The 25,676-nt window shown below is 34.7% G+C and overlaps 1 protein-coding gene across 1 annotated transcript in view; it reads left to right on the plus strand.

Moving 5' to 3' along the window:
* Positions 1–25,676, plus strand: part of DDX4 (DEAD-box helicase 4) — a 72,620-nt gene that overhangs the window by 43,078 nt on the left and 3,866 nt on the right. Inside the window, exons 9-17 of the mRNA XM_057307368.1 lie at positions 2,296–2,343; positions 3,830–3,877; positions 3,984–4,031; positions 4,255–4,397; positions 5,040–5,192; positions 6,526–6,680; positions 9,951–10,080; positions 12,236–12,402; positions 16,887–17,032. Of these exons, the coding sequence (XP_057163351.1) occupies positions 2,296–2,343; positions 3,830–3,877; positions 3,984–4,031; positions 4,255–4,397; positions 5,040–5,192; positions 6,526–6,680; positions 9,951–10,080; positions 12,236–12,402; positions 16,887–17,032 (1,038 nt within the window). The remainder of the gene's footprint in view (positions 1–2,295; positions 2,344–3,829; positions 3,878–3,983; positions 4,032–4,254; positions 4,398–5,039; positions 5,193–6,525; positions 6,681–9,950; positions 10,081–12,235; positions 12,403–16,886; positions 17,033–25,676) is intronic.

Consider the following 25,676-nt stretch of genomic DNA (forward strand, 5'->3'; position numbering starts at 1 on the left):
TCTTATCTATCAGTTAATTTGAGGCGTAAGCTATAGCTTTAATTGGAGGAAGGAAAATGAAGTTTGTAGTGGTTTCAAAGAAAGAACTCTGAGTTAGGGGATTTGAGGAGAAAATGAAAAAAAACCCCAACATTATTATTTTTTATTATAATAATATTTTTTTATTATATTATGTTAGTCACCATATAGTACATCCCTGGTTTTTGATGTAAAGTTCCATGATTCGTTAGTTGCGTATAACACCCAGTGCACCATGCAATACATGCCCTCCTTACTACCCATCACCAGCCTATCCCATTTCCCCACCCCCTTCCCCTCTGAAGCCCTCAGTTTGTTTCTCAGAGTCCATAGTCTCTCATGCTTCATTCCCCCTTCTGATTACCCCCCCTTTCTTTATCCCTTTCTTCTCCTACCGATCTTCCTAGTTCTTATGTTCCATTGATGAGTGAAACCATATGATAATTGTCTTTCTCTGCTTGGCTTATTTCGCTTAGTTATCTCCTCCAGTGCCGTCCATGTTGCAGCAAATGTTGAGAAATCGTTCTTTTTGATAGCTGAGTAATATTCCATTGTATATATGGACCACATCTTCTTAATCTCATCATCTGTCAAAGGGCATCTCAGCTCCTTCCACGATTTAGCTTTTGTGGACAATGCTGCTATGAACATTGGGGTGCATATGGCCCTTCTCTTCACTACGTCTGTATCTTTGGGGTAAATACCCAGTAGTGCAATGGCTGGATCATTGGGTAGCTCAATTTTTAACTTTTTAAGGGACTTCCACACTGTTTTCCAGAGTGGCTGTACCAACTTGCATTCCCACCAACAATGTAGGAGGGATCGCCTTTCTCCACATCCTCCCCAACAATTGTTGTTTCTTGCCTTGTCAATTTTTGCCATTCTAACTGGCGTAAGGTGGTATCTCAGTGTGGTTTTGATTTGAATTTCCCTAATGGCTAATGATTTTGAACATTTTTTATGAGTCTGTTAGCCATTTTTATGTCTTCATTGGAAAAGTGTCTATTCATATCTTCTGCCCATTTTAATATTTGTTTATTTGTTTCTTGTGTATTGAGTTTGAGAAGTTCTTTGTAGATCTTGGATACCAGTCTTTATCTGTAGTGTCATTTGCAAATATCTTCTCCCATTCCATGGGTTGCCTCTTAGTTTTTTTTACTGTTTCCTTGGCTGTGCAGAAGCTTTTTATCTTGATGAAGGTCCCACAAGTTCATTTTATCTTTTGTTTCTCTTGCCTTTGGAGATGTGTCATGAAAAAGGTTGCTGTGGCTGATGTCATAGAGGTTGCTGCCTATGCTCTCCTCTAGGATTTTGATCGATTCCTGTCTCACATCGAGGTCTTTCACCCATTTGGAGTTCATCTTTGTGTATGGTGTGAGAAAGTGGTCAAGTTTCATTCTTTTGCATGTAGCTGTCCAATTTTCCCAGCACCATTTATTGAAGAGACTGTCTTTTTTCCACTGGATGTTTTTCCTGCTTTATCAAATATTAGTTGCCCAAAGAGCCAAGGGTCCATTTCTGGGTTCTCTAAAAACCCCAAAATTATTGATAAAAATGTGCAAATGTGGATAAACTGGTACATCTAGACAATAGAATATTATTGAACACCAAAAGGAAATGAGCTATCAAACTATGAAAAGGTAAGAAGGAACCCTAAATGCCTATTACTAAGTGAAAGAAGCCAATGTGGAAAGGAAACAACTCTGGAGAGGGGTAAAAAGATCAGTGGTTGCTGGGGGGAGGGATGAATAGCATGGAGAATTTTTTTAGGACAGTGAAAATACTTTGTGTGTTACATTAATGGTGGATACATGTCATTTTATATTTGTCCAAACCCATAGAATGTACAACACCTAGAGTGAGCCCTAATGTAAACTTTGATTATGTCATGTCAGCTTAGGTTCATCAGTTGTAACAAATGTACTACACTAATGGGGGATATTGATAACGGGGGGTGGCTGTTCAAATGTGGGGGCAAGAGGCAGTGTATGGGAAATCTCTGTTCCTTTCCTTCAATTTTTCTGTAAATCTAAAACTCTCTTTAAAAAAAAAGGGAAGTCTTTGAACAAAATGTTCAAATGAGGAAAAGATTTAAATTAAATGTAGAATTAACAGATGGGTGGATGAAGGGACCAGGAATCCTTAGCGCTCAGTATTTGAATCGAAATAGCTATATGGTTTATGTGTTCAAGGAGGAGACCTGTGTTTAAAAAAAAAAAAAGGTGAGCTGAATTTTCCCTAAATAATCTGCAAAAAAAAAAAAAAAATGCATTACAGGTAATGGTGATACTTACCAAAGCAGAAGTGGCAGTGGAAGTGGACGAGGTGAGTTCTTACTTGGTTTACCTATAAATGGTTAATAGTAATCCAAATTTCATTTTTGAAATTAAAGGTAACTGTTACTGCTTTTATATATTTTGAGGAGTAGAAATACGCTCAAACTGTTTTGGAAAGATATTTAATACTCCTCAATGTAACAGTTCCATTATAGGAATTATATATCATAGATGCATTTGCTGAACCTGTGCACAAGGGTGTTCACTGAAGCTTCATTTATAATAAATAAAAACTAAAAAGAAACTAAAATCATCAGTAAATAATGGTTTAATAAATCATATCACCCTAAAATGGGATACTGTGCAGATATTGAAGATTGAAATACATCTATATGTATATGTTCTTATTTTATAAAAACCGTATGTTTTTTTCATATGAGATATTTATTTGATTTGGTATAAGGCATAAAGTAAGTTTAATATACATGATATGTACTATGAAAATTTTTTTCAGAGTTATAAATATTTAAATGTCATAATATAAAAGTTAAAATGCTTTTCACACTAGGAAAATAATAAAACTTATTTGATGTCTCTGAAAAATCCTGAGTGATCATTAGTAGTCTGAGAGCATTTGAAGAGACGACTCCTTTGAACTGCCCCTGTTTACCCCCCTTGATTCTCAGATTTTTCATTATAGAAAGAGGTTCTTAATGGTTATTTAAACCATATCTACAAATGCTCAAATCTTGTTGGGTAAAGGATTTGAAGACCTGTGGACATTCAGGACAAGAAAAAGAGCTTACATGTGAAAATATATCTAGTTAGATTTTCAAATCTAATGAAGACCTTATTATTTTTTGTGGTAGTACCGGAAAGTGGCACAATAGAGGACTAGTTACTTAAAACCATGAAGATAGTGTATGGAAAAAAGTTAACATGACAGGCCTGATTGCTATTCTTTGAATGTCCTGCTTACCAGATTGTTTTTTTCCTGGCATCTGGGAGATTGGATTTGGGGAGGTTTCTCACCACCCTAACTAGTTTAAGAATGGCTTACTGTGCCTGGAGTGTTTTTACAACACTGTAGTTTTAATACCGGCTTTTAATACCTTTTCCCTTTGCTGATGCTTTCTGTCATTTCACTGTAATAAATCATAGCTGTGAGTATGACTATATGCTGGGTCCTGCTGAATCATACAACTTGGGAATGGTAATGGGGATACCTGAATACAGATGGACTTTTAGTTCATTTTAGAATATACATTCCTTTGCTGAGGAATATAGGAACTAGGAAAGGGACTGAACAGTTAAACAAAAACTGATAACATAAAACAGTATCATCTACATAAAATTAGCATTTTGAATATTAAACTTAAAATTGTTAAGGATTCTGTTTGTCTTGTCTTATTTGTATGAAGGACTTTAAAGATGTCTATTTTTAGAACTTGTTCTTTTTGAAGACAAGCAATGAAAATAAAGATGTACACAGCCTTGTATCTTGACTAATTATCAGTATGGATTTCTTTAATTAGGTGGTTACAGAGGTTTAAATGAAGAAGTAGTAACAGGCTCTGGAAAAAGTAAGTTTTACGTTAGATAAGGTATTTGATTTTCATAGTGAAAGTTCTTTCACCCCTCAATTAAAAAAATATTTATCTTTTTTTTGGGGGTTTGATTCCGTTTAAGATTCTTGGAAGTCAGAAGCCGAAGGAAGAGAAAGTGGTGATACTCAAGGTATATTAATTTTTGTGTGAGCCACATGAACGTCTGTTGCATTTTAATAAAAATGAAAAATAAGAGTAGAGTTAACCTTTTTTTAAAATTTGAAGTGAAAACTTTAATGGTAAACAGTGGGAAGTTCTTCAGTACTTAAAATTTGATTTTCAGTTTTTGTTTTCCCTCTTACTTTTCTTCTGGTCCTTGTAATGTAAGCTCTATCTTTTATTTGAATTCTAAGGACCAAAGGTAACCTACATACCGCCTCCTCCACCTGAGGATGAGGATTCCATCTTTGCACATTATCAGACGGGCATAAACTTTGACAAATATGATACTATTCTTGTGGAAGTATCTGGACATGATGCACCACCAGCAATTCTGGTCAGTGTAATAATTATTTCTGTATTGACTGTAGCAAACTTTGTTTGTAAAATATATGGTACATTTCCGTAGGTTGATATAACAGAATACAAAAATTTCATTTTTAGCATATAATGGTTTAGGTTAGAAATTGAGAACCATATCTACCATATACTACTCATAGAATTAATGGCTATGTTGAAAGAGTATTAAATTTCATCCCCACATTCCCAAACTAGGATGAGAACTTCATTTAAATTTAATAAAAAGGGTATTTTTCCTAGGGATTGAAGATTTCTTCTTCCTAAGTATGTGAGAGAGTCTGTCTTAGGAGAATGATATTTTAAGGAGCGGGGGGCACCTCTGGTCCCCTGTTGTTAATGAGCCATTGTTACTGATCAGGATATTTATATTTTACAGGTTTTAAGGGGCCAGAAGAAAATGTTTTTAGAACTAGTGTCTATAGGGAATGCTCTTTAATTCAGTCAAGTAATAATATACCGGCTGTTGATAGTACTTTTGAGTGGGGGCATATTGGTAAAGTAACTTTAGTATATAAAGTAGAATTAACAAAAACTTAAGACTAACTCAAATGAAATATGTTTATGGAATGATCTGCATATGATGTATGAAATTTAATCATACCCTTCCCCCTTTTTTTAGACTTTTGAGGAAGCTAATCTCTGTCAGACACTGAATAACAACATTTCTAAAGCTGGTTATACTAAGCTTACTCCTGTGCAGAAATACAGTATTCCTATTATATTAGCAGGACGAGATTTGATGGCTTGTGCTCAGACAGGGTCTGGAAAGACTGTAAGTCCTTTTTCCCCACGTGTATTCTACCCCATATTCAAATTATTTATAGTTTTTGAACTTTAGTTCTTCTCAAGTAGTTTGAGTCTTTTTTGTTGGATGGAAGGTTGATGATTTCAGGGAACTGTTAAAAACACATTTTTTTGCTTCTGAATTCTGGCTTTATTGGGGTTTTTATACTTCTGAAGAAAGAATTTTGAACCATTTCTCGAGTAGTGTTGCAGTTCATGGATGTTTAATTCATTTTAAGACTGTTCACTTCCTTCTGGAAGATGGTAGTATCTAAAACAAAATGGTTGAGGGGTGCCTGGGTAACTCAGTCAGTTAAGTGTCCGACTCTTGATTTGGGCTCAGATCATGATCTCATAGTTGTGAGACTGAGCCCCTCATCAAGCTCTGTGCTGGGCATGGAACCAGCTTGGGTTTCTCTTTCTCCCTCTGTCTTTGCCCCTCCCCCCCCCCAAATAAAATAAAACAAAACGATTGAGGGTCAAAGCACCAGAGGTTATAAAAAGCAGAGAAAGAGAGACAATAAGTTGCATAATAAAGCTGATAAAATTTTGGAGTCAAAAGAATGAGAAATAGCAATATGTGTTGTACCTGGTCTTTAATATGAAGTAACTTCAGGTTATGCTATCTAAAAAGAACTGATGAGATTGGTTTGATCTTAGGACTTACTTCTGGGATCTGTCTGTTAAACAGGATTCCCTGAGATGAGCCTTAAAGCCTGTCCTTTCTGAATCAAAGAATTGTGGTTCATGCTATTTTAGCTTTAATCAGCCTCTGGTAGTAGAATTGAAGGGATAATAAATGAGTTATATAATACAGCAGCCTCTAATACATAATTTTGGAGGTAGATTTTACTGTCGGATTTGCTTATTGAGAAAACTATAGCACAAAATTTCTCTTGCCACATTAACTTCACTAAGGGTGAGTAATCCAAATGAATGATTTCCCACTTTTTGCTCTTTGTGTACCACTTTTGTCATGCATTCTGTGATAATTTCAGTTCTACTCCAAAAGGAATTCATTTAGAGTAATGGCTAAATGCAGGGATTTACATCAGGTTATGTATACATTACCCTCTATAAATAAGTTAATGTTAATTATTTAGAATTCATGGGTATGCTTTTTAAATAACTGAAAGATATCTATCAAAAGTTGAAGTGTTAAAAACTCACTGAAGTAAAAATTGTTTTCCTCTCTCATCTTAAATTTACCAGTAAGGTGGAAGAAGAATGTAGAAGCTGTAAGGGAATAAAGAATAGATTTATTTCTGCAGGAAGAAAGATGATGTATTATAAATTTGTAAATTATGTAATTCAACTCCTAGGCAGCTTTTCTCTTGCCAATTTTGGCACATATGATGCGTGATGGAATAACAGCCAGTCGTTTTAAAGAGCTGCAGGAACCAGAGTGTATTATTGTAGCACCAACTCGAGAATTGATCAATCAGATCTATCTGGAAGCCAGAAAGTTTTCTTTTGGGTATGTACATCTGGAATGCCACTCAAAACAAGTTTTTCTTCAGAGATTTTTTATTTTGGGAAGAACTCAGTTCAGTCATGTAATTAATGTATTTGATTGAAGTGTACTTTTTCATAATCTTTATGGAATCCCGGTTTATTTTTATTTTTAAAATAAACATGCTTGTTTTTTAAAAAGCATACATATTAAAAATCAGATGATAATAGAAGTAGAAAGAAAATAGTGAACATATTGGTGGTATATTTTCTGTTAGTTTTAAATGTATGTTTAATGTACTTAGGGTGTCCCTAATAATAATCTGTTTACATATAACTTCATAATATAGAGAATGCTTATATTATAATCACCCCAATTTTTAATCATTTTAAGATTATATGTGTATGTATTTATGTCTCTATTTTGGGGCATTTAGGTTGTTCCTACTTTGGGGCTACTATAAATAAAATTACAATGAACAGCTTGATAAGTAAAGTTTTTCTGTTTTAATGGTTTAAGTATTTCCATAGAGTAGGTTTTTATAAGTTTAATGTTAAAGGGCATGAACTTAAAGCTTTCACCAATATACATTTCTATCAGCAGTATATGAGAATGCCAATTTCATTATTCATTTTGCCAACATTTGGTTTTGTATTATCTATTGCTGCCTAACACAGTACCTAAAACCTAGTTGCTCAAAATGATAACTATTACCTATTAGTTACTGGGGATTAGGAATTGGAGAACAGTTTAGCTGAGTGCTTCTGGCTTGAGGTCTCTTAAGAGACTGTAGACAAGATACCAGCCAACAATTACAGTCGTCTGAAGGCTTGACTGTACCGTTCCCATAAGGATCCTTGGTTGTCCTTAGGAAGTGACTCTAGCTTGCTTAGAGTGATAAACGAGAAAGAGCAAGGAGGAAGTTACCATGGGTCTTTTAAAACAGTCTCAGTCACTTCTGTCCTATTGTGTTCATCACTCAGCAAGTTACTAAGTCAACCTCATACTCAGGACTAGCTATGTCATTTGCTGGAACCAGTGCAAAATGAAAGTGCAGGGTCCCTTGTTCAAAAATTATTATGAATTTTAAGACAGCATATAGCAGAGCATTAAACCAAGCTAAGGGCTTTTCTTACCTTGGGACCCTATGTAGACTGCGCAGGTTGCACATGTATGAACCCAGCCTCACATACACGTAAGGGGAAAGAGAGTTAGGATCTTTATTTAAAGAAAGGAAGGAATATGGAAGAATTTTGTGTATATATTTTTAAACCACCACAGGTATCTTCATTTTTTTCATTTATTAAGAGGTTGTGAACTGCCTTTGGAATGCTTAATAAATTTTCCTTTGTTAATTAAACAGTGCTATTTACCACTTTATCTGATTGGATCTTAGTGTTGTTTTTGCAGGTTTTTTTTTTAGAGCTTTCTATGTAGAAATTGTTAACATTTTCTTTAGTTTATTAGTTTATTTTTTTAACTCCACGCTAGGCATGGAGCCCAGAGTGGGGCTTGAACTCACAACGTTGAGATCAAGACCTGAGCTGAGATCAAGAGTCAGATGTTCAACCAGCTGAGCCACCCAGGCACCCCTGAATCAGTTTATTTTAAAATAAGAAGAAAAAACTAAAGTTATTAAAAATCTCATGTCAAGTTTAACAGATTTTTTTTTTTTTAAAGTGGATACATATTGCTTAAACCAGTGTTTTGTCCTAATAGTCCCCATGTACTGTGTTGCTTTTAGGCTTGTAAGTCAGGTAAAAAACACTTTTTTTTCTTTTAAATATGCATGGTAAATTCAGATAATATGTATGCACAGAATGAATATTTGCACATGGAAATTTGTTGTAACATTGTGGCAGAAGACTGAAAAGTATCTAAATGTCTTCACTCAAGGACTGGTTAAGTTATGGTACACTTAGAATAGTAATGGTAATAACTAAGTTACTGAATCCTTAGCATTTGCTAAGTTATAAGTGTTTGTTATGTATTACCTTATTTAGGCCTAGCAATAGGAGAAAACAAAGAATCTGTTTAAAGTAATGAGTTTATTTAATTAACATCAAGTCTTTGGGGTGCCTGGCTGGCTCATTCAGTAGAACATGCAACTCTTCATTTTTTTTTTTTTTTTTTGGAGATTTATTTATTTATTTTTGAGAGAGAGAGAGAGAGAGAGAGAGAGAGAATCTCAAGTGGACTCCACGCTCAGTACTGTCTGATGCAGGGCTTGATCCCATGACCCATGAGATCATGACCTGGGCCAAATTATGAGTCAAAATTATGAGCCGGACACTTAATTGACTGAGCCACCCAGGAGACCCAATCATGCAACTCTTGATCTCAGGGTCATGAGTTCGAGCCCCATGTTGGGTGTAGAGATTACTTAAATAAATAAATAAACTTAAAAAAACCATTAAATTGTCCTGTACTCTTCACCCCCCACTTATTTAATTCTCCTCTTTAGAGTTACCCACTCTTAACAGTTTTGTATGAATTAGTGTAGAAATAGTTGGCGCACGTGTATGCAGTTTAATCCTCCTTTTAGCAAATGGTAGCATACTGAACTGTTGTCACTTTATTTTTTAATGGTAAATGTTGGCGATAATGCTTAATCTGGAGCTATACCCTTTTTTCTTTTTATGAATGCACGGTATCCCTTTAGACGACTGGACTGTAATTAGTACTTTTCTATTGTTAGACACTTAGCTTTATTTTTAGTATCAAAAGACTGAAAACTAACAGTAAATATTACTATAAAGTCATCTTTCCCCATTTGTGGGGCCATATCTGGAGGGTAAATTCATACATGTGTATTTACTGGGACAAGAGAGAAGTTTTTAAACTTTAAGAGAGATTAAAATTGTGAAAGAGCCTGTCTCACTGTATCCTTTTGAGTGCCAATTTCCCCACACCATGGCTAACGTGGTATTATTACACTTCAGGAAAAATGTGTTAGTCTTCATTTGTCTTCATTTTTAAAGTAATGTTGACCTTAAAAAATGTTTAAAAGCCATTTTTATTTTTTATGAACCACTTGTTCATGTTTCTGGCCAATTTTTATGAGGTGGTGTTTGTGTTTACTATTGTTTTTGAGGAGCCCTTTATTGGATAGACTGCAGGGGTTTTTTTCATCATTGTCATTTGCTTTTCAACTTCTTCCTAGGAGGAATTTGGTTTTTTTCAGATAGTTGAGTATTAGTTTTTTTCTTTATGGATTTCTTTTTATATCTTGTTAGAAACAAATGTATACTTTTCACATAACTAGAAAATAACATACATTTTTCTTGTTAATAGGACTTGTGTTAGAGCTGTTGTTATATATGGGGGAACCCAACTGGGGCATTCAATTCGACAAATAGTACAAGGCTGTAATATATTATGTGCCACTCCTGGGAGACTGATGGATATCATAGGTAAAGAAAAGGTAGGCCCTAGACTGGTAATAAAATTGTGGATTGAGTAATAATTTTTTTTTTTAATGGGACAGGGAAAGAATGATGCAAAGAGATAGGGGTTTATTAGAGTACCATTTATGTTAGGCCCCCATTAGATTCGCTGAATGCATTCTTTTTTTTTTTTTTTAAGATTTATTTATTTATTTTAGAGAGTGAGCACGGGGCAGGAGGGGTAGAGGGAGAGGGAAAGACAGTCTTAAACAGAAAGACAGTCTTAAACAGACTACGCTGCGGACGGGGCTCAATCCCACAACGCTGAAATCATGACCTGAGCCAAAACCAGGAGTTGGACACAACTGACTGAGCCACCCAGGAGCCATTCTCTGAATGCATTCTTACATAATTATTAAAATAATTCTAACAGGAAATAAATAGTATTTCCTATTTTGTATTTGAGAAGACAATGAGTGAGATGATGTAATTTATTTAAAATCCCTCACTTAGCTCTAATGATAGAGCTAGGGTTAGAATCTGGATCTGACTCAAATCTATATCCCATATTCCACTATACTGGGAGAAATGGAGTAAATGCTTCTGTCTAGTTTCATGTAAGTCATGATGACATCTTTTCTTCCTAAATGAAAGCCTGATTGCATTAGCATTTGTTTCCTTTTTAAGCAAAGGAATGATGTTAACCAGGACTGTTAAATTTCTGAGTCTTTAAAAAGACATTTAGGTTTATGTACTTAATTTAGGTATTCACTTAACACATTATGTGATTTTAGTGCTTTAAGTTCATTTTGATGAACCTCATTTGCTTTTTTAGGCTCTTCTCTAAAGGGGTTACTCAAAACATGGTCTTTCTTCATAGAGATAGTTTTCTTTGGATACTTATGCAGACTATCCAGAGAAATCCACCTCGATTTCTCACTAAATAACTTACATGGTTGTGCCAAATTCATTTGTTTTCCTTGAAAAAGTCTGCTTCTCCTTATAGTAATAAGTATTCACGCAAAAGTGACAGAAATTTCTCAGTTGCTCCCAAGTGATTAGAGAATGGAGAATTTATTAAGAGTTTAAAGTGTTAGAGCTTTAAGTCAAGCAGAGAAAGACAATTATCATATGGTTTCACTCATTTATGGAACATAAGAAGTAGGAAGATCGGTAGGAGAAGAAAGGGAAGAAGAAGGTAAACAGAAGGGGGAATGAACCATGAGAGACTATGGACTCTGAGAAACAAACAGGGCTTCACAGGGGAGGGAGGTGGGGGAATGGGATAGGCTGGTGACAGGTATTAAGGAAGGCACATATTGCATGGTGCACTGGGTGTTGTACGCAAGTAATGAATCATGGAACTTTACATCAAAAACTAGGGAGGTACTGTATGGTGACTAACATAATATAATAAAAAAATATTATAATAAAAAAAGAATCAAGAAGTCAACAAGTCAGCATATCATCTCTCTCATGAACCCTGCTGATCTTTAAAAAACAGACATTTTCTGAGGCCAAAACAATAATTAAAATCCTAAATATGTATTGCTACATCAAGTCAAACAATTGGAAAATGCAAACTCATTAAGAATATTTTAATCATCTCATTACTTCTGTGTCATAGTTGTATATAAATAATTTTAATTCTACAGTTTATGTGAAACATTTGAAAAGACAAAAAAATTAAAATCATTGAATTATTGATTGACTTATATTAAGTAATAAGTTGAAAAAAAGTGTTAGAGCTAAATTTACAACTTATAAGACGTTTGAATATGTCATGCTGTTAGGACATTTTTCTTTCCATTAAAGAGTCTGATTTTATCAGATAATAAGATCTTCATCTGTGTAGTCCAATACAGTAGTCAGGAGTCACATGTGGCTATACAAATTTAAAAATGACATAAAATAAAAAAATCCATTCTTTAGGCATACTAGCCAGGGTTCAAATACACAATAGCTATATGTGTCTAGTGGCTAACATGTTAATGAAAATCAAGAATTGTTAATCAATATTTAAATAAACAGTACTAGTGTTATCTAAGCATAACAATTCTCATTATTTTATGCATTGATTTCTATTCTTCATGCTTAAGAATAAATTAGTAGTTGGACTTGTGAGGAACATTATAGTTTAATATATCGATTAGTATGCATTTTCTGCTCTAACTCTTGAAAATATTCTTAAAGATTGGTCTCAGACAAGTCAAACATTTAGTTTTGGATGAAGCTGATCGCATGCTGGATATGGGTTTTGGACCAGAAATGAAGAAGTTAATTTCCTGCCCTGGAATGCCATCAAAGGAACAGCGTCAAACCCTTATGTTTAGTGCAACTTTTCCAGAAGAAATTCAAAGGTAACATTTTTTTCTTCTTAAAAATAATTGTTTTGTACATAAATGCTTTTATGAAAGGAAAAGCAATGTGAATATATTATTTTTGAGGGTTTTTTTTATGTTAAGATTTTAACATAGATAGTTTAAGAAGTGGATGTATTCTTAAAAAGTTGACTGTATTTTTCATTTCGTTGTTTCTTGCCCTTATCCCTGGCTTTGCATCAGTGTCACATTTTGTTCAAATGTGTATATGTGTGTGATTACATAAGTGCTTACTAAATGAAGTTATTTTTATATTTGTATCTTCAAACCAAAATTATAGAGCTTAGGAAAATTGGGCCTTTCTTAGAAAATTCATGTACTAGTTGTTGACATGTATCGAATATCTTACTATATATACTATATGGATTGGTGAATTCTGAGATTAGGGTGACACATCCCTTCTAGAATTGTGACTCTTCTTCCTGCTTGCTGCTTCCTTGGCCACAAGCCGCCTGAAGTGACCAGAAAGCAACTTTAACTTGTAACTCAATAAGACTCCTCCTGTTGACTCTGACAGAACTTATCTCTCTTTAGGAACCAAGACCTCCAAACCTGCAGAATCTGTAGCTTAGGAGGGATGGGAAGCACAGATTTCCTATGTGGGTCACTGGGACTGATGGTAAGGGGGACACTCTTGCTTGCATCCCTTGGTTCTCAGACCGAATGCACCATATAAAGATTTCTGATTGAAAGTTACTGTGCCCTGTTGAATGATGTGCTATCCTTGTAAAGAAACACTTCCAAGCTGGCCTGTGAGCTGTTCTTTAAGTGGATGTTCCACTTTGTCGGGATGACAGCTTCTGAGTGTTGTGGTGAAGCAAGAGAACTAGGCTTTTGTCTCACAGAGTCGAAGAATGAATCTCGCAGAAAAGGAGAGTGAGTAAAGCGATAGAGTTTTAATAAGTAAGGATACAGAGAAAGCTCTCTGGAGGGAGAGGGGTCTGGAATGGGTTGCCACTGAGGGCTTTTAGTGGCAGTCTTTTATTGAGAACTGACTGGGAAACTTGCGTCCTTCAGATTGTTGTGTCATCTTGGTTTTAGCAAGGGCTATTGGTAACCCTATTAATGACTTAATTCTTTGAGGTTTGATCATTTTCTGTGATACACTGTAGCCGCCAAAGAAAAATACTCCCGATAACATCCAAGGCCAGGTGGTATGTTTTCTTATACCTTGTTCAGTGTGTCTTAGCACTTCTACCTGCCAGAAATAGTCTCAGAGCCTAGCCAGGGGCCCCCTATCTTTCCCTGCCTATACCTTAACCCTTTCCTTAGTCAGTGCAGTGATACGACCTATAGACGTTATGGTTATGGGCCTGCTTCATTACTTCTTTTGCTGTGAAGTGGGTCTCCTTGTCTGATAGAGTGTCACATGGACTCAAACACGTCAAAAGTCATCAGATAGTGGGGCTGGTTATCGATTTAGTTTACTTAAGAGATGATTTAAAAAGTCTCTGTGTAAGATTAAAAAGAGCTTTTTATTGGGGAAGATGTCTAAATAATAAAGCATTGTTGATCAGTTAGGATTTTTTTCTTGCTTATTAGTATATAAAATAATAGTTTCTTATATTAAATGGTGTCTTAAATTTGAAAAGTGTTATCTGCATTTCCATCTTCATCTTTGGCAATTAATAGTGGGTAGGTAATTACCTACCTAAATAGCAGGTAATATTCTGTTGCCTCTCTGTTTTTTGATTCACCCTAAAATAGGAAGGTATTTGGGTATTGGCCAGTCAACATGATTGATTGTACTCTCATCACTAATATTTGTTGAGTGCTTTTTTTTTTTTTTTTAAAGATTTTATTTATTTATTCGACAGAGATAGAGACAGCCAGCGAGAGAGGGAACACAAGCAGGGGGAGTGGGAGAGGAAGAAGCAGGCTCATAGCAGAAGAGCCTGATGTGGGGCTCGATCCCAGATTGCCGGGATCACGCCCTGAGCCGAAGGCAGACGCTTAACCGCTGTGCCACCCAGGCGCCCCTGTTGAGTGCTTTTTATGAGCCATATTTGATTATAAGTCCTGGGGATATATGGCAAACAAAATAGAGGCCCTGACCTTGAGTTGCTTACAGTCTTAAGTTACTGAAGACTCCTCACTTGCTTCACTCTCTGCTTTCAAATGTTACAAGTTGCCCATTACTGTGTTGAAAGTACACTTTTATAATTGTGCATGTTCACTAAACCATTGCAGCATCCATTTCCGTGGTTTATGTTTTTTTTCTGTAACTGTCCCACATTTATTACCTGTATCCCTAATCTCTTTCCTGAGCACCAGACTTGAGGATTTAACACTTTAAGAGTACCTTCTTCAGGGCACCTGGGTGGCTCCGTTGGTTAAGTGTCTGCCTTCAGATCAGGTCATGATCTCAGGGTCCTGGGATCCAGCCCCACACTGGGCTCCCTGCTCAGCAGGGAATCTGCTTTTCCCTCTTTCTCTGTCCCTACCCCCTTCTCATGCTCTCTCTCTCAAATAAATAAAAAAAATCTTTTTTTTCTTTAAAAAGAGTATTTTCTTCTTAGATGAATTACCAATAACTAATGTTCATTATGTCCAAAATGGAAGCTATTCTTCAATACCTTCTTTCCTATCCAGTTTTCCTTATTGGCAGCAAGTTCTTTCTAAGCCAGAAATCCTTTGAATCCTATTGATTGCTCCCTCATACTGCTTTAACTTTCTCCCTTCAAAAATACTCATTTTGGTAGTTATCTCTAGAACATTTCAAATCTGTTAGTTTCTTCTCTGTTTCCTACCTTAATTTAAGTCCTTTTCAGTTTCCTTCTGCTCATTGTTAGTGGCTTTCTAATCTGTCTCCCTGGACTCTAATCTCAATTTTGTGTTAGTAATGATTCCAAAATAAAGTCTGTTTTTTTTTGACATTTATTCAAAGTAAACCCTCCCATGTCTTCCCATCTTCACAGATTAACCATCTTTCAAACTCTATACATGATGTAATCTACTGCTTTATTACTTGGAATCATATATTTCTTGTCTATTAAAAGTATTTCCTTTTGGCTGATCAGGCCAAATTCTGTCTGTCCCTCCTCATTATCTATTCTTGTTTCTTCTTTCTTCTCAGAATGCTTTTCCCTAATCACCACTGTTCTACATTCTTGCCTCTTGCTGCTTAGATCCAGCTTCATACTTGAAAGCTCTTCCAAATTTACATCATTTCATCTATTTCCTGCCATTGTGTTTGTGAAACTGTTTTAAACACTTTGCTCATTTTTGGGAATATAGGAAGTGTTCAGTAGATGTTAATTATTAAAACTAGAATATTATATTAAAATATATTAAATATTAAAAAGTTTAATGTGATTATACAAATATTAAAATGATACTTTAAAATATAGTAATTATTTTTTATATAACTGTGTTTATCTTGCTGATGTGAGCATCTCAGTGTCACAGACCATCAAATTCATCTTTGTACTCCCAGTACTTTGCACCATGTGTGCCTGACACAGACACTCACTAAATGTTTTAGAGAAGGATGACAGATAATAAAGAATTCCAGATGGTTTTGAGATTTGTGGTTGAGAAGGTGCTTGACTTTAAAAGGAGGGATATCAAAAAGAAACTTTTTCTTTTATTGTAAGAGCAGGTGAGGAGAAAGCAGCAATGATTTATTAAAATTCTGGAAATGCTGAGTTTGAACTATTTTCTTGATATTTTAAGAGGCATATGGAAAGTAAGGGACTACTAAATGGGAAAGAGGAGGACTGATGACAGATTTGGACCTCCTCCTTAATCCCAGAAAACTCAGCTCTTTGATTGGCAGTTCCCTTTCTCCCCTCCCTATGTTTTCAGATGATCTAAAGTAGACCTCAGTTGTGTGCTGTCATTGAGTTATGTGTGTGTCAACATGCTGATACCCTCAACCTTTGGGGTGAGCATCAGCCCCTAGGCCCTTCACCTCTTGTGTGATTTTTTTCCCTTAGTTATGCTCTATAAATACCATTTTTTATATGTGTCATGACATGAAAAGCACTGACCTAAGAACTGGTTTGCTCATAATTGTTCAAAGTATAGTAATTTAACAAATAATGTTATCAGAAAATAACTCCTAGCAATAATACACATAAAAGCATTTGTGAAGAATAGAATTTTTGCCCTAGGCTTGCATTTCAGCTTTTAACAAAAATTCCTGTTTGTCGTAGTCTGATATTTAAGCATAATTTACATTATAACATACACATTTTATATAGTTTTAATGGCCACCATATCCACTTGAAATTACTGTATCCATAATTTGACACAAACTTTTTCACTAACAGTTGTTGAGTATTTAAAAAAATGTTAACATTTTATACTGATTTTTGGAATTAGTACTTGGATGACATAAGTTATTTACCTTATTATAGTTGTTACAATCTAATATTGAAGTAACACTTGCAGAAATTCAGTGCATATTATAAGTACTAATGGAAGAGGATAAGTTAAGGAATAATCTTTTGTCTTTGAAGGTTGGCTGGGGAGTTTTTAAAGTCGAATTATTTGTTTGTTGCTGTTGGACAAGTGGGTGGAGCATGTAGAGATGTTCAGCAGACCATTCTCCAAGTTGGCCAGTACTCCAAAAGAGAAAAACTTGTTGAAATTCTACGAAACATAGGTATCTTACATTGGTATAATTGTTTTTTCTCATGATTTTGATTTTTAAAAAATGACTAATTTAAAAAAATTACTCTAAAAATTGTTTGGCATGAGTTTTTAAGTGTGTTTTCATTGCTTTTTTCTCCTAAAGCTTTCTGTATAAAAGGTTTTATGATTTAATTTCCTGTGTAAATGATGTAGCAATACAGTCTTTTCTTCATAAAGGTTAAAAATAGGAAGGATTTGAGACTTAAATAGTGTTTGACTAAAAACTATTCCAGGAGAAATATATATATTTTTGTTTTAAGAAGTAAAAAGGCCTATTAATGTATCTTTACATCAAACTGTGTTTACTCCACCAAAAGTGAATTCTTTGTTTTTAGTTCCCAGGTTTTGCTTACTAAGGCTTCCCATAAACATAGATTCAGAGAATTTGAGAGCTGATGGGGACTTTAAAGATCTAGTTCTGTTTCTTCACAATACTGATGAGAAATTTCTCAATCAAATTAGTTTGTGCCTGGAAATAGAACTTTTTAATATCACGATTTTAATACCTTAGTACCTCATAGGCTAAGTGTACTTACATGCTGTACATTCCCCCTTCCCTCCATTTTAGTAATTGTTTCAATTTGAATGTCACTGTTGGGATGGGGAGGTGAGGAGAGAAGGCAGGAAACGATCTAATTGCAACAGTGAGGGGGGAGAAAAAGGAAGTTGTGTTAGAAAGCGCGTAGTCTTCAGTTTTTGTTGAGTCTTATTAAAAAAACGTTTTAAAACCAAATACTCATCTTGAGTTTGAGGAATATTATTGGTTTGCTTTATCTGATGTTTCATAATATGTTGCATATGGCATATAAAATTAAAATAATAACTTCAGTGGGCCACATACTGTTCTGATTGTACATATGTTAACTCATTTAATTCCAAAACAACTTTCTGAGGTAGGTTTTGCTACCCACATTTTAACATTGAGGACACTAAAATACAGGTCAAGTAACTTGCCTGGTGTAAATTGTGGAAGAGATGAGCTATATGTAGTTTTGCTGAAGTTAGAGCACATTTCTGGTGTAATAACCTTAAGATTTCATTATGTGTGAATTTGTGAAATAAAGGTTATTTTAAGAATAATCCTGATGAGAATTTTTCAGAAGTGCTGTTTTGCCTTTGAGAAACCTTTGAGGTCAGTGTATGAGCACTATTTGTATGCTTCTGTATTATTTAAACTGTTAAATGTTTTGTAACTTAGGGTTCATTGTTCTTGTAACTTATGTATGTATGTATATATGAATGAATGTATGTAAATATGTATATTTTTAAAAATTTGCATGGAATTCAGTATATCTCCAAATTTTACATATTTTTGTTAATATAATTCATCTTTTTTTCTACTCTTTAACTTAAAATCTGCTAGCCTATCCCCTGCATCTTTAAAACGTATCGGCATCATTATTTTATGGTAGTATAACCAATTGCCTTTTTCATAATTTAATTTTACTTGAACAAGTGTCAAAGATTTTATTGAGCTAATTAGCTCATTTGAAGAATTCAAAGAATACATGTATGTGGAGGCTGTTAGGAAGGCTCAAATAAATTTACACATAAATGTAAAATTGCATTTTACAGGCAATAATTAGCTGCTTCTGAAGGGAAAACTTCATTTGTATTTTTATTGATAAGAATCATTTGCGTTGGCATCAGCTGTAATAGAGGTATAACAGAAAAAAAAGTAAGACACATAACCATGAAATGTATGCTAGACAGTAATATTTTTTGCTTATTTCAAAGTCTTTCACAGTTTTTCCTGACAGCCTATGATCTCATGATCACAACAATCTCAGAGATTATTCTTGGTCACAAGAAAGGTTGGTCTCATGTTTGGCTTATCTGCATAGATGCAACAAGATTGTTCATTAACCGTATAGGCCTCTTTGAGTTTGCTTTGCAAATCTAGAGCCAAACAATACTGCATAATAAATAAGATCACAAAATTAACTTCTTTCTGGAAGTTTGCATAAGAAATCTGACATTGACCTTTTAAAAGCCTCTATTATTTGCTTAGATAGGAAACTAAGTCTGGGAAGCTCTCTCAGTCAAATTATATCTGTAATACCTAGAAATTAGAGTGAGCTCTCATCTTCTAAAGGTCCCCATGTCTTCATAATATTTCATGTAATTGTTCCATTGCATCTGTTGGCAGTATGCCTTCATGATCTGTTTCTGAACTCATCCTAGAAATTCTTCTTGTCCAGTGATAAGGTTTAAAAGTTATTGAAGCACTGTCAACATGGAACCTTCTACCCAAGACTATTTTTTTGAAATATTGGTAGTGTGAAGCGCCTGATACAGTTTTTTTTTTTTTTCCCCACAAGGCTTGGAGTCTGTCCTTTGTTGAAGATACAAACTGTGCTATCTAGCTTATAGCAGAATCTTTGGGAAGGCATCAAAAGAAAACAAAAACTATATATAGTTGACGAAGATTTAATGATCATGGTTAATTTATTACTGATAATTGTTAAATATGGAAGATTTGATGAGGGTTCATAATAAAAATAATGTTACTAATAAGAAAGTGTGGGGGCGCCTGGGTGGCACAGCGGTTAAGCGTCTGCCTTCGGCTCAGGGCGTGATCCCGGCGTTATGGGATCGAGCCCCACATCAGGCTCCTCCTCTATGAGCCTGCTTCTTCCTCTCCCACTCCCCCTGCTTGTGTTCCCTCTCTCGCTGGCTGTCTCTATCCTGTCAAATAAATAAATAAAATCTTAAAAAAAAAAAAGAAAGAAAGAAAGAAAGTGTGGTTGTTTCTGTGGCATGCAAAATAAAGGTAATTTGTTATTTTGGAATATTTGGCATGCCAAAGAAATTTTAGGTGAACTGTTTCTAATGATGATGATTAAGCCTATTTTCAAAGAAGTATGTGATGGTTATATCTGATTTACAAAAATGGGTAGGCCTAATTTTTTCATACCAAGAATATCTGGTAAATAGATTCACTAAGTGTCAAATAGGATCTGGTTATCAGTATTTCTACAAAATGCCATGGTTAAGTCTGGGATATATTCCTGTTTGAGAACCACTATCCTAGAAGGTGCCAGATTCAAATTAAGAAAGAAGTAAAGTTTTAGCCAAATACAAGCATCTTAAATAATAAGTGAAATTATGACTGGCAACATTATGCTGTTATATCAGGCACTGTACCGCTAGGCCTCTGATGAATATAGGAAAAACTCTACAGAGTTATTTCATATTTTAATCAGTGTTTCTCTTGAAGGTACAAACATAATAGGCAAGGGAAGGGAATTTACAAATCTCCAAGTACTTCTTGTAAAATATACATTTTGAAAGTATTACCATAAAGTATATACTTTACCTCTGTGTTTTAACCTAGGGAAAGCTTAATACCTCTTCTCATTTGACATCTCTTACCATGCAACTCTTAAAAAAAGTAAACATCAAACAAACCTAGTTATTTTTAGCCTCTCTTTTAGAAGGTGAGATAGCAAACCTTTGTGCTCTTCCTGGGGTTCTCTGAGAAATCTCAGAGGTAGTTTAGGTAGATTTCTTTTCCTAAATTTATAGTGCACTTAAAAAAAAATATTTATTTATTTGTCAGAGAGAGCACAAGCAGGGGGAGCAGCAGGCAGAGCAGGCAGAGGGAGAAGCAAGCTTCCTGCTGAGCAAGAAGCCCAATGGGATCATGACCTGAGCTGAAGGCAACCACTTAACCGACTGAGCAACCCAGGCGTCCCTATAGTGTACTCTTAAACAGGCAAATCCAGAGTTGTCAAAGGAGAGTTGACTATTTGATTAGTGTAGGATCATTGGTGCCTGAAAAACAATACTTGGTTGCCAGTTTAATTGAAGTGACAATAAAGCATTTAAAAATAAATATGAATCATCAAACAATAAATCAAGAAGTAGTTACATCCCAACTGATTGAATTTTGCTAAAATTTTAATACATTTCATAGCTTTTTTTTTAACACTCACATAGTATAAATCAACACAAATAAAACATATTTTCCAAGTTTTGTCCTTTCTTGTGCTTTCTTTATTTTCTGGAGCAAATCACCAATTCAGTTTAGGACAGAATGAGTCTTGCCCAGGACCCCTAAGACTTTCTCATGGGGTATGTGAGATAAAACAATTTTCATTATTATACTAAGAATTATTTATTTTAACATAATACATTCAAATAAGTATTTAAATTTTTTCTTGGTTTTAAGTTTTAATATGGTAAATTTCAATAGTTACAATCCACATAACTGAAAGTCTTTGGGATTGTCAGTAAATTTTTTAGGATTTAAAGTTCATAAACTAAAATTTTGAGAGCTCCTACTTTGGGGGAAAAACTACTCTTTTTTTTCTTCGAAAAGTAAAAGCAGATACAGTTTATATTTCTCTGTCAAAATTACTTCTTCTGTAGGGGTGCCTGAGTGGCTCAGTATGTTAAGTGTCTGCCTTAGGCTCAGGTCATGAGGTACTGGGATCAAGCCCCACATCGGTCTCCCTGCTCAGTGGGGGATCTGCTTCTCCCTCTCCCCATCCCCACCCCCCCGTGTTCTCTCTCTCTCTCACTCTCAAATGAATAAATAAAATCTTAAAAAAATATTGCTTCTTCTGTAGTCTCAGCTACTTATGTTAATTAGAACTCTTAACCATAGTAACTTCTATTTCATAGAGGAAACTGGAGGCAGGATTGGACATTTGAGAGATGTCAGACACAAGCAGACACAAGCATTGTAGCTGACTATTAGAGCTCATGAACTTTTTATACTACTTTCTATGGCATACTTTGTTAAAATATAAAAGTGTGAAGTGTTAAATTAGCAAAAATGAACATGTTCATTAACATGCCTGAAAGATACTGCATATGAAAAATAAGCAAAAGAACATGAACTCAGGTTTGGTAATTAACATGTGAGAACTCTATTCTGTGTTCAGTGATAATTTATTCAATATAGTTTACTGTTTTAAGTTACCTAAAGCTAAAGACCTTGGAAATTATCTTGCAAATTATGTAAAATATAAGTACTGTTGAATAATGAGTGAATTTACTTGAACATAGATTTACTTTTTTATACTCCTAAACATTACGGAGAATATTAGGTTATACTCCTAAACGTTATGGAGAATATTAGGTTATTTGAGTGGCAAAACTATATATGCTTAGAAAAACCCAAAATAAGGTGTTTGTATTATAATTAACCCTGATAAGTCAGAGAAGACATAAGGATGTTTTTTTTTAAACCAAAGTTATTAAATTAGCCTTAAATTTATCGAAGATTTCACTTATGTGTACTTGGGATCTTAAATATTTCAGATTTAGTTCCTGTAGGAAGAATTTTTTTCCAAAACATTTAATACAGTTAACGTTTAAGGAATTCAATTTCTTTATTTTCTGAAATTTTAGGAATGTTTACCTCTATAAATTATTTTTATATATTATTTAACTCAATAAACCAAATTAGAATTAATTTAATAGACCTTTTAGAGACTTTTTAAAAAAGGCTCTAAGAGACGTTAGCATTTTTTTTCTAGTTCTCCATCTTCTCTCTTCCATTATATTCTTCCGTAATCCTAATTAGATAATATTAGATCTTCTCATTCCATTGTCCATGTTTTGTAACCTCATTTTCATATTTTCCACTTCTTGTTCTGTACTGTATTCTAGATAGTCTGGGTAGTTTTCAGATTTGCCTTCACTTTCGCAGAAACAGATAATTGTACAATGTGTGCTGTTTTTATAGTCATACCTGCCACTCCTACCCTCACTCCCCATCTCTATACTTTCAAAACCACTAATATCTTTTTAATCTTTATATTATAATTTTAAAAATGTTATGTAAATGGAATTATACATTTGTGACCTCTGAAATAGGCTTTTTCCTTTCAGTATAATGACCTTAAGATCATCCAGATTATTGTGTTTATCAGTAGTTGATTTCTTTGTATTGCTGAGTAGTATTCCATGATATGGATGTGTTTGTGTTTTGTTTTTTTTTTTAGCCACTCTGCCAATTTTAGGCTACTTTTAATTGTTAAATTTATACTATTTATATCCAGTACAATTATTAGAGGTTAGGGCTTAACCATTTCATTTTTCTTTTCCTTTTTTTTTTTCTGTTTTTCATTTTTTTTCCTTTTTCTGTCTTCCTTGAACATTTCTTAGAATTCAGGTTTGATTTTCCTATGTTTTTTTAGTGTTGGAGTATATCTTTTTTTTTTAATTATTTTTTATTATATTATGTTAGTCACCATACAGTACATCCCCGGTTTCCGATGTAAGGCTCGATGATTCATTAGTTGTGTATAAAACCCAGTGCACCATGCAATACGTGCCCTCCTTACTACCCATCACCGGTCTATCCCATTCCCCCACCCCCCTCCCCTCTGAGGCCCTCAGTTTGTTTCTCATAGTTCATAGTCTCTTATGTTTCATTCCCCCTTCTGATTACCCCCCCCTTCTTTATCCCTTTCTTCCCCTACCGATCATCCTAGTTCTTATGTTCCATAGATGAGAGAAATCATATGATAGTTGTCTTTCTCTGCTTGACTTATTTCACTTAGCATTATCTCCTCCAGTGCCGTCCATGTTGTAGCAAATGTTGAGAACTCGTTCTTTCTGATAGCTGAGTAATATTCCATTGTATATATGGACCACAACTTCTTAATCCAGTCATCTGTTGAAGGGCATCTTGGCTCCTTCCACGATTTAGCTATTGTGGATATTGCTGCTATGAACATTGGGGTGCATATGGCCCTTCTCTTCACTACGTCTGTATCTTTGGGGTAAATACCCAGTAGTGCAATGGCTGGATCATAGGGTAGCTCAATTTTTAACTTTTTAAGGGACCTCCACACTCTTTTCCAGAGTGGCTGTACCAACTTGCATTCCCACCAACAATGTAGGAGGGATCCCCTTTGTGTTGGAGTATATCTTGCTTGAGGCATTACATTACACATAGATAATTTATCCCAGTGTATCAGTACTGATGTCAGTATTTTACCACTTTGAGTGAAGTGTAGAAACCTTACCTTCCTTTATGTCCCTTTATCTTCCACCATGTATTTATTTAATTATATATATATATATATATATTTTTTTTTTAATCATGTACCCTTTAATCTCCATCACCTATTTTACCCTCTGGTAACCATCAGTTTGTTCGTTATAGTTAAGAGTCTTTCTTAATTTGTCTCTGTCTCTCTTTTTCCTTTGTTTTGTTTCTTAAATTGTACACATGAGTGAGATAACATGGTATTAGTCTTTCTCTGACTGATTTTGTTTAGCTTTATAGTCACTAGCTCCATCCATGTTGTTTCAAATGGCAAGATTTAATTCTTTTTTATGGCTGAATAATATTCAGTGGTGTCTACACACACATGCACCACATCTTTATCCATTCATCAATCGATGGACACTTGGGCTACTTCCATAGTTTGACTATTATAAATAATGCTGCAGTAAGCATAGGGGTGCATGTATCCTTTTGAATTAACATTTTTGTATTTTTTTGGTAAATACTCAGTAGAGCAATTACTGGATTGTAGGGTAGTCATATTTTTAATTTTTTGAGGAACCTCCATATTGTTTTCTACAGTGGCTGCACCAGTTTGCATTCCCACCAACCAAGCAAGAAGGTCCCTTTTTCTCCATGTCCTTGCCAACACTTGTTTCTTGTATTTTTGATTTTAGCCATTCTGGTGGGCGTGAGGCTTTTTTTTTTCTTTTTTTAAAGATTTTGTTTATTTACTTGACAGAGACAGCCAGCAAGAGAGGGAACACAAGCAGGGGGAATGGGAGAGGAAGAAGCAGGCTCCCAGCAGAGCAGGGAGCCCGATGTGGGGCTCGATCCCAGAACCCTGGGACCATGCCCTGAGCCGAAGGCAGACGCTTAACGACTGAGTCACCCAGGCGCCCCCAGGGGTGAGGCTTTTTAAAAAGGCTTTAAAAGACTTTGTAATTTAATTTGTTAATATGCTCCATAAGGTATTAACATAATGATTACACATAATAAAAAAAAGCCCTTTCTGAATTACAGATGCATAAAGAGTGTATAACTTTAGTTCTACCACTCCAGCCACAGGTCAAGAATGAACACAAATACAAAAAAATAACAGTCTAGCTACCAGAGCTGAAATTCTTTTTAGATTCTTAATTGATTTTATTTAGCTCACCATAGACTAATAGAGAAAAAAAAGACTAACAAAATGGATTTTCCATCATTTCTCACCCAACAGAATAGAGAATTATAATTCATCCATTTATAGAGATCACTGAATGGTCTAATCATAAAGCTAAATTTGCAGTTATTGTCGTCACCAGTGGTAGTATGGCTTATTGTCTGAACTAGGACAAATACAAAATCAATAGGAAAAAATTTAGAGAAAGGGATTCAAATTTTTATTGCCACTTGGGATTCATATTGAGAACCAAGAAAAGAGATCAGGGCTTAAGCTGTTCAAGAGTGTTATATACTTGATTCTATCAGATGAATCAGTTTTGACTTTGGACATCTTGTTGGATGACCTGCAAAATTGTAGAAAGATAATTCTTGATTTAAAAAAAATCCTTATTCTAATAAATAAAAATGACTATGTCTCAAAGATTTAACTGATTTATTACTGTAAGAATCAGTTGCCATTTTTATTTTTCTGCTTGGT

Source organism: Ursus arctos, unplaced genomic scaffold, assembly GCF_023065955.2.
Source record: "Ursus arctos isolate Adak ecotype North America unplaced genomic scaffold, UrsArc2.0 scaffold_5, whole genome shotgun sequence".
NCBI lineage: Eukaryota > Metazoa > Chordata > Mammalia > Carnivora > Ursidae > Ursus > Ursus arctos.